The sequence below is a fragment of the Peromyscus maniculatus genome, chromosome 7 (assembly GCF_049852395.1).
Source record: "Peromyscus maniculatus bairdii isolate BWxNUB_F1_BW_parent chromosome 7, HU_Pman_BW_mat_3.1, whole genome shotgun sequence".
NCBI classification, from domain to species: Eukaryota; Metazoa; Chordata; class Mammalia; order Rodentia; family Cricetidae; genus Peromyscus; species Peromyscus maniculatus.
Window position 1 is genome coordinate 57052974 of NC_134858.1, and position 10321 is coordinate 57063294.

Here is a 10321-nt window from a genome sequence, read left to right on the forward strand (position 1 = left end):
CTTAAAACTAGTAGATTAACCTGTAATTACAGGGTTTAATGAGTTTGGCACCTGGTATGAGCTTTGAATGTACTTGATACAAGAGTGACACTACTCAGAACCTCTTCTCACAGATGCCCAGCAGAGGTGAAGCAGGGAAACTTAAGTCTGCTTAATGTAGATTCTACCCCTTCTTAGAGTTCTGTTCATGGCTCCTCCATACCACAGTGATAGAGAGGTAGTCTAGGTTATTTTTTTGAACCATTCTTAGGTGCCCAATAACTTGAGGACTGTTGATAAAAGTATTGCTACCAACCCTCCTGCTACTAGGCACTTTGGACACCATCTCCCTAGCACTCTTTTCACCTGGAGCAATTAGGTGTGTGGACCCCAGGTCATCCATTTTATGCCCACTGGTGTGTGTCTTGGCAGTCTGGCAGGCACAGTTCTCTATGTGAACATCTTGATGTCAACAGGACCCATGAGAATAGTCCCACATATGTGACAAATTCTCCCATCCCCACTCAGTGAGGTTAAAGGAAATACTCATTCAGTACCATATCCCTGACTGGTCTGGTTACAGGTATAGGAGGAATTTCTCAGTAGAAAGAGATTTTGGAATTGCCTCCTGGTGTATTCAGGACCTTGTAGGAATGAGGTCATGGTCCCAGCCTGTGCTCATGGCTTGTCTATTGTAAGTGTTGTCTCAAATATTTTGTTGTGGTCTATATCTCTTGAGCTGCCTTTTTCACCCTACTCTTCTCAGGGCAAGGAGCTTGTTGCAGCTTTAAGGTCAGGTTCAGTCTTCAACTTTCCCCAGTAAAATGCAATCCTTGTGCTTGTTTTGGTATGCCAGAGGTGCAGTGGCAGTGACTGAGGGCCCAAGAATGTCACTGCCATATCACCAAGTAGGCTCAGATATTGTTGAGCCTGTACAGGAGTTGATTCATCATAGATACCAGCCACATCCTTTACATTTCTGGAGGATTTATCCTCTTGGGTACTATTTGAGGTCCTTCAGTTGCTTCACAACTATTAGATACCACCCTGTTTGGCTTGCTTGAAGGAACAGCTACTTCGAAAAAAAACTTCTTGATTCTCCTCCAAGGGCCTTCATGTCAGGGGTTTAACCAACAGTCCTTACCATGGAACACGCCATCACTACCTCATATCCCTTATTTATTTATTTGTGTGTGTGTGTGTATATGTGTATAACAGCGATAATTTTTTTCAGAGGAAACAATGGGAGACAGAAGACGATAGGATATTTTTTCTTAAAACTAAAGCTTATTTAGGCCTGCTTATTAGTTGTATTGTTGTTATAACACAAATGTTCAAAGTGGAATGAAAAACAGTAGAATAATAATAATTATTATTATTAATTATTATTTTGGTTTTTCGAGATAAGGATTCCCTGTGAAGCTCTGGCTGTATTGGAACTCATTATGTAGTTCAGGCTGGCCTCAAACTCAGGAATTTGCCTGCCTCTGCCTCCCAAATACTGGGATTAAAGGTGTGTGCCACCACCACCAGGCTGTGAAATTATTTTTTTAAAGTATGTGATTATAAATGAGTATATTACTAAATTTGACAAAGATAGGGACTTTTCTAGTTTAATATTTAAATAGAATTAATATACATACGGAAAATAGCATATGCATAAGATTGTGACATCTTTGTATTAACTGGTAAGTTATAGAAAATTTTATTTGTGTTAAACATTGAGAGTTAAAGATGTATGCTACAATTTCTAGAATATGCACAAAATAGCAAATGAATATAAAATCTTTTCCAAATTAATGTAGATTATAAGTAAAGCAAAAATAACCCAGCCAATCCAAAGACTAACAAAAGGAAGTATAAAAGAAGTGCCTGGAAACTGGGGCATGTGGCACATATCTGTAGATCAGCTGTTTGGAAGGCCCTGGGCAACAAAATGAGAAGCAATGCCAAGAAAACAGGATAAATGCGCAAAAGAAGAAATAGTAAGGTACCAGGGAGTACATTAAGCATAAATGAATTGATTGCTTTAGTAGCTGAAAATCATCAGACTCATGAATAGCAAAGTTTATCAGAGGCATTCCAAATATTATACACAAAGCTAAAAGTAAAATGGTATAAACAAAGGTTTATAAAACATTAACAAAAAGTGTTTGTAGCTCTATTAGTGAGTATAAAAGGGAATATTTCATAATGCTAAGAAGATCAGTTCTTTTTGTGTATTTGTTTGTTCTTAAGACAGGATTTCTCTGCCTAACCCTGGCTGTCCTGGAACTTGCTCTTTAGACCAGGCTGGCCTTGAATTCAGAGATCCACCTGCCTCTGACTCCAAGTATTGGGATTAGCATGTCTATAGTCCCAAAATTATGGGTATCTGATAAGATAGTTTCAAAATACATGAAGCAAAAATTAATAAAACAAATCAGGAATATAGATTTGCATCTGTAAATGCAATATTTTAACTTTGTATTTTGAATAACTTAATAGAACCAACATTCCAAACAGAAGAAAGGCTATAAAAGCACTATTATAGGCTATTAAAGCATCAATAAAAATCAGTTGGTACTTTTGTGTGTATCTCATTGCTATCTGCCTTGTGTATCAGTATGCCAGTTTCTCTGAACTTAACTGATTATTGAGACCCAGTTAATGAAATGATATGAAGAATACTAAACCCCATCTGAAGAATACATTTTTTCTAAGTTCACATGGGGTATTTACAAAATTAGTGCTTATGTTGTTTTGGACCATAAAGCAAGGGTCAGCTTTCCATGAATTAACACATATTTTAGTACTATAATAAAATTACAAGCTGGACGGTGGTGGTGCATGCCTTTAATCCCAGTACTTGGCAGAGTAGGGAGGATCTCTGAGTTCAAGGCCAGCCTGGTCTACAGAGCAGAGTTCCAGGACAGCCAGGACTACCCTGTCTTGAAAAAGAAACAAATAAAATAAAATTATTGTAGAAACTAGTAAATAACGAGAACAGAAAGTACATGTAGAGATAAAAGTTAAGCAATGTCTCTTTAAGGCTAGAGATATAGTATACTGGAAAAACACTTGTTAGCATTTGTTGAGATTCCTACAGTTCAGTACTCACTGCTGCCAAACAACACCAAAAATTAAAAACCAGGTAAATATGTTTCTTAGTAGTTTAGAAATTAATAAAAGAGAAACTAGCTACAGCTAACCAGCATGCTGTGTTAATGTTATAGTTAATTTTATACCTGTTAAGACATTTTCATGTTAAGAATCAGTGATCGCCCCTAAAACCTTAGAAAATGATCAGTAAATGAAGTCTGGGAAATAATTCCATTTCTTTCTTCTTTCTTCTTTCTTCTTTCTTCTTTCTTCTCTCTCTCCCTCCCTCCCTCCCTCTCTTTCTTTTTGTTTTTTGGTTTTTCAAGATAGGGTTTCTCTGTGTAGTTTTGGTTCCTATCCTGGATCTCGCTCTGTAGACCAGGCTGGCCTCGAACTCAGAGATCTGCCTGCCTCTACCTCCTGAGTGCTGGGATTAAAGGCGTGTGACACTGTGCATGGCTATAATTCCATTCTTAATTATCTCAGATAAAAGAAAAATACCCTGGAATAAACCTAACTAAGGAAGTGAAAGACCTATACAATGAGGCCTTGAAAACAATGGAGAAAGAAATTGGAGGCACTTGAAGATGGAATGATCTTTCATGATCATGAATTGGAAGAATTACTATTGTAAAAAATAGCTATTCTGGGGCTGGAGAGATGGCTCAGAGGTTAAGAGCACTGGATGCTCTTCCAGAGGTCCTGAGTTCAATTCCCAGTAACCACATGGTGGCTCACAACCATCTGTAATGAAATCTGGCACCCTCTTCTGTATACATAATAAATAAATAAATCTTTAAAAAAAATAGCTATTCTGTCAAAAGTATGATACAAATTCAGTGCAGTCCCCATCATTATCACTAGTCACAGAAATAATCCTAAAGTTCACATGGAAGTGAAAAAAGACCCTAAGTAGCAGGAATGGTCCTGACCACAAAGAATGATGTAGAAGCTACCACTAGATCTGAGTTCAAGTTATAGTAAAGAGTCATAAACATTTAGATCGGTGTAATAGGCTAGATGACCCAGATAAAACACGTGTGACTGCAGCCTAGTTAACAGAAAAACAAAAAACAAAAAACCTTTGTTATATGCCTGTTATTTTCTGCAAAATAAATAAGTTGATATTTTGTTACTTGTTTTTTTTTCCAGGAGGAATATAGAACTGAAGGTATCAGTTGGCACAACATAGATTATATTGATAATACTTGTTGCATAAATCTTATTAGCAGAAAACCAACAGGACTGCTCCATCTTTTGGATGAAGAAAGCAAGTGAGTATAGTGCTTTTCAATTTCATGATTGACCATTGTACTTTTTGAATGGCTTCCCCTTCATTTGAGGCAGAACCTCCTTCACTGTGGAACTGTGGCCAGGCTGGGACTAGGACCACTGCAGCCCCAGATTAGCCTCAAGACTCACAGCAGTTTTAGTTTCTTATGCTCCTTAGTGCTAGCTTTACAAGCATGTACCACCAACCAGCTTAGTCTAAGTAAGGTTAAATCTTTTAATAATGTTTCAAATAAAGACTGAAAGGTTTTTCTGTATATGTCTGGAAAGAAAACCATATACTTCCATGTAGACTGCACTAAATCATGAACAATTCTTTTTTTAGAATTCTCTTACAAAGTTTAATGTCAAATTTTTTGATACATATTTCTTTAGTCTTGAGAATTTCATGTATGTAAGCACTGAATGAAATATGATCACATCCATCCTCTCTTCCCTCCCTTCAACCTTCTTTGCTTCTATATTATCTCCAAAACTCCAAATTTCATGTCCCATCCTCTTTCCCCACTTTTTTTTGGGGGGGGGGTGTGGAAGATCCACCTGCCTCTGCTTCCTAGTTGCTGGGATTAAAGGAGTGTACAGTCACACTCAGGTGTTGCTTTGTTTGATTATCTACTAATTCTAATTAGTTCTACACAAATATGCATGGATGTAGGTCCATTCACTGGAGCATGGGAATCTTACCACTGACCACATCCTGACATCTATGGTTTTAAAAGATTTTTTTTCCTGTCTCTCCCTCTTTTCTACCCCTTAGACAGGGTCTTGTTACATAGCCTTGTCTGCTCTTGAAGTTGAGATCTTCTAGCCTCTGCCTCCTAAGTGCTGGCATTGCAGGAATGCAATAACTCACTCAGTTCTTAAATTGGGTTTTATTTACTTATATCTTATTGGAGGGTGGAGTGTGTATGTGCTATTGTACTTATGTGGAGTCAAAGGACAACATGAAGGAAGAGTTTTTCTCCTTTCACCACGTAGATCCTGGGGCGTCAAACCAAGGTGTCAGGCTTGGCAGCAGATGTTGTTACTGAACTATCTCATCAGTCCTTGAATTAAGTTTTACACAGGAAATGTGCTTGCTTTAAAATGAATAGCTACTTCGGATACAATCTCCTCCCCCCACCCCAAATAAAACCAACCCAGCAGTACCACATATCCATGAATGTTGAATATAGGTCCTTGGGAGAACCTTTCTTCGCATTTCTATCCTGCTTCTTTTTTTTTTTTTTGTGATATATATTTTTTATTTTACAATACCATTCAGTTCTACATATCAGCCATGGGTTCCCCTATTCTCCCCCCTCCCACGCCCTCCCCTTACCCCCAGCCCACCCTCCATTCCCACCTCCTCCAGGACAAGTCCTCCCCCGAGGACTGTGATCAACTTGGTAGACTCAGTCCAGGGAGGTCCAGTCCCTTCCTCCCAGACTAAGCCAAGTGTCCCTGCATAAGTTCCTGGTTTCAAACAGCCAACTCATGGAATGAGCACAGGACTTGGTCCCACTGCCTAGATGCCTCCCAAACTGATCAAGCCAATCAACTGTCTCACCTATTCAGAGGGCCTGATCCAGCTGGGAGCCCCTCAGCCTTTGGTTCATAGTTCATGTGTTTCCATTCATTTGGCTATTTTTTTTCAATAATTGAGTAAAACTGAAATTGATTATATGCCACAGTCATCCTAGGGACCTCCATGCTATATATATAGCCTCTATGGTTCTATGGGTTGTGGTCTGATTGTTCATTTTATATCTAGAATCCACCAATGAGTGAGTACATACCATGACTGTCTTTCTGGGTTTGGGTTACCTCACTCAGGATGATTTTTTCTAGTTCCATCCATTTGCCTGCAAATTTCATGCTTTCATTGTTTTTCTCTGCTGAGTAGTACTCCATTGTGTATATGTACCACATTTTTTTCATCCATTCTTCCGTTGATGGGCATCTAGGTTGTTTCCAGGTTCTGGCTATTACAAATAGTGCTGCTATGAACATAGCTGAGCATGTATCTTTATGGTATGTATCAGCATTCTTTGGGTATATGCCCAAGAGTGGGATGGCTGGGTCTTGAGGTAGTTCGATTCCTAATTTTCTGAGAAACCGCCATACTGATTTCCACAGTGGTTGTACAAGTTTACATTCCCACCAACAGTGGAGGAGTGTTCCCTTTGCTCCACATCCTCTCCAACATTGGTTGTCATTGGTGTTTTTGATCGTAGCCATTCTAACAGGTGTAAGGTGGTATCTCAGAGTCGTTTTGATTTGCATTTCTCTGATGATTAAGGATGTTGAGCATTTCTTTAAATGTCTTTCAGCCATTTGTAGTTCTTGTTTTGTCAATTCTCTGTTTAGCTCTTTAGCCCATTTTTTAATTGGACTGTTCAGTATTTTGATGTCTAGTTTCTTGAGTTCTTTATATATTGTGGAGATCAATCCTCTGTCAGATGTGGGGTTGGTGAAGATCTTTTCCCAATCTGTTGGGTGTCTTTTTGTCTTATTGACTGTGTCTTTTGCCCTGCAAAAGCTTCTCAGTTTTGAGAGGTCCCATTTATTAATGGTTGTGCTCAGGGTTTGTGCTGTCGGTGTTTTATTTAGGAAATGGTCTCCGGTGCCAATGCGTTCAAGAGTGCTTCCTATCTTCTTTTCTATTAAGTTTAGTGTAACTGGATTTATGTTTAGGTCTTTGATCCACTTGGACTTGAGTTTTGTGCATGGTGACAGATATGGATCTATTTGTAATCTTTTACATATTGACATCCAGTTATGCCAGCACCATTTGTTGAAGATACTTTCTTTGTTCCATTGTATAGTTTTGGCTCCTTTGTCAAAAACCAGGTGTTCATATGTGCATGGATTAATGTCAGGGTCTTCAATTCGATTCCATTGGTCCGTATGTCGGTTTTTATACCAGTACCAAGCTGTTTTTATTACTATAGCTCTATAGTAGAGTTTGAGGTCCGGGATGGTGATGCCTCCAAGGGTTGCTTTATCGTATAGGATTCTTTTAGCTATCCTGGGTCTTTTGTTTTTCCATATAAAGTTGAGTATTTTTCTTTCCAAGTCTGTGAAGAATTGTGTTGGGATTTTGATGGGGATTGCATTGAATCTGTAGATTGCTTTTGGTAAGATTGCCATTTTTACTATGTTAATCCTGCCTATCCATGAGCATGGGAGATCCTTCCATTTTCTGATATCTTCTTCAATTTCTTTCTTTAGAGATTTAAAGTTCTTATCAAAAAGGTCTTTCACTTGTTTAGTTAGTGTTATCCCAAGGTATTTTATATTATTTGTGGCTATTGTAAAGGGTGATGTTTCTCTGACTTCTTTCTCAGCCCTTTTATCATTTGTGTATAGGAGGGCTACTGATTTTTTTGAGTTGATCTTGTATCCTGCCACTTTACTGAAGGAGTTTATCAGCTGTAGAAGTTCCCTGGTAGAGTTTTTGGGGTCACTTATGTATACTATCATATCATCTGCAAATAGTGAAAGTTTGACTTCTTCCTTGCCAATTTGTATCCCTTTGATCTCCTTTTGTTGTCTTATTGCTCTAGCTAGAACTTCAAGTACTATATTGAATAAATATGGGGAGAGTGGACAGCCTTGTCTTGTTCCTGAATTTAGTGGTATCGCTTTGAGTTTCTCTCCGTTTAATTTGATGTTTGCTGTTGGCTTGCTATAAATTGCTTTTATTATGTTTAGAAATGTTCCTTGTATTCCTATTCTTTCTAAGACCTTTATCATGAAGGGGTGTTGGATTTTGTCAAAGGCTTTTTCAGCATCTAGGGAGATGATCATGTGGTTTTTTTCTTTCAGTTTGTTTATATGGTGTATTACATTGACTGATTTCCGTATGTTGAACCATCCTTGCATCCCTGGGATGAATCCTACTTGGTCGTGATGGATGATTGTTTTGATGTATTCTTGGATTCGGTTTGCCAATATTTTGTTGAGTATTTTTGCATCAATGTTCATGAGGGAGATTGGTCTGTAGTTCTCTTTCTTTGTTGCATCTTTGTGTGGTTTGGGTATCAGGGTAATTGTAGCCTCATAAAAAGAGTTTGGTAGTGTTCCTTCTGTTTCTATTGTGTGGAACACTTTGAAGAGGATTGGTATTAGTTCTTCTTTGAAAGTCTGGTAGAATTCTGCACTAAAACCATCTGGTCCTGGGCTTTTTTTAGTTGGGAGACTTTTGATGACTGTTTCTATTTCTTTAGGGGTTATTGGTCTGTTTAAATGGTTTATCTGATCTTGATTTAATTTTGGTATTTGGTATTTATCCAGAAAATTGTCCATTTCTTCCTGGTTTTCCATTTTTGTGGAGTACAGGTTTTTGAAGTATGATCTGATGATTCTCTGGATTTCCTCATTGTCTGTTGTTATGTCTCCCTTTTCATTTCTGATTTTGTGAATTTGGGTGTTCTCTCTTTGCTTTTTGATTAATTTGGCTAGTGGTTTGTCTATCTTGTTGATTTTTTCAAAGAACCAACTCTTTGTTTCATTGATTTTTTGTATTGTTCTCTTGTTTTCTATTTCGTTGATTTCAGCCCTCAATTTGATTATTTCCTGGCGTCTATTTCTCCTGGGTGAGTTTGTTTCTTTTTGTTCTAGAGCTTTCAGTTGTGCTGTTAATTCATTGGTATGGGATTGCTCCATCTTCTTTATGTGTGCATTTAGAGCTATGAATTTTCCTCTTAGCACTGCTTTCATAGTGTCCCATAAGTTTGGGTATGTTGTACTTTCATTTTCATTGAATTCTAGGAACTCTTTAATTTCTGTCTTTATTTCTTCCTTGACCCATTGATGTTTCAGGTGGGTATTATTCAGTTTCCATGAGTTTGTGGGTTTTCTATAATTTTTGTTGTTATTGAGTTCTAACTTTAAGGCATGGTGGTCTGATAAGATACAGGAGGTTATTCCAATTTTTTTGTATCTGTTGAGATTTGTTTTGTGTCCAAGCATGTGGTCAATTTTTGAGAAGGTTCCATGGGGTGCTGAGAAGAAGGTATATTCTTTTGTGTTAGGATGGAATATTCTGTAGATATCTGTTAGGTCCATTTGAGTCATAACATCTGTTAGGTCCTTTATTTCTTTGTTAAGTTTCAGTCTGGTAGATCTATCTTTTGGTGAGAGTGGCGTGTTAAAGTCTCCCACTACTAATGTGTGGGGTTTGATGTGCGTTTTAAACTTTAGTAGTGTTTCTTTTATGAATGTGGGTGCTTTTGTATTTGGAGCATAAATGTTTAGAATCGAGACTTCATCTTGGTGGATTTTTCCTGTGATGAATATGTAATGTCCATCCTGGTCTCTTTTGATTGATTTTAGTTTGAAGTCTATTTTATTAGATATTAGGATAGCTACACCAGCTTGTTTCTTAGGTCCATTTGCTTGGAAAACCTTTTCCCAGCCCTTTACTCGGAGGTAGTGTCTGTCTTTGGAGTTAAGGTGTGTTTCTTGTATGCAGCAGATGGATGGGTCCTGTTTTCTAATCCATTCTGTTAGCCTGTGTCTTTTTATAGGTGAGTTGAGACCATTGATATTGATGGATATTAATGACCAGTGATTGTTAATTCCTGTTATTTTTTTGGTTGTGTTGTGTTGTCCTTCTGTGGTGTATGTTGGTGTAGGATTATCTATTGCTTGATTTTTCATGGATGTGTTTAGCTTCTTTGGGTTGAATTTTCCCTTCTAGTGCTTTCTGTAGGGCTGGGTTTGTGGACAGGTATTGATTAAATCTGGTTTTATCCTGGAATATTTTGTTTACTCCGCCTATGGTGATTGAGAGTTTTGCTGGGTATAATAGTCTGGGTTGGCATCCATGGTCTCTTAGTGTCTGCATGAGGTTTGTCCATGATCTTCTATCTTTCATAGTCTCTATTGAGTAGTCTGGTGTTATTCTGATGGGTTTGCCTTTATATGTTACTTGGTCCTTTTCCTTTGCAGCTCTTAATATTTTTTCTTTATTCTGTGTGTTTAG

At 37.9% G+C, this 10321-nt stretch overlaps 1 protein-coding gene and 1 pseudogene across 30 annotated transcripts in view; one reads left to right on the top strand and one right to left on the bottom strand.

Moving 5' to 3' along the window:
* Positions 1-10321, top strand: part of Myo9a (myosin IXA) — a 245921-nt gene that overhangs the window by 126669 nt on the left and 108931 nt on the right. For all 30 annotated transcript variants that reach the window (XM_076575367.1, XM_076575372.1, XM_076575375.1 and 27 more), the window contains one exon: positions 4213-4334. In XM_076575367.1, coding sequence (XP_076431482.1) covers positions 4213-4334 — 122 coding nt within the window. The remainder of the gene's footprint in view (positions 1-4212; positions 4335-10321) is intronic.
* LOC143274161 (jupiter microtubule associated homolog 2 pseudogene) lies at positions 579-1653 on the bottom strand (annotated as a pseudogene).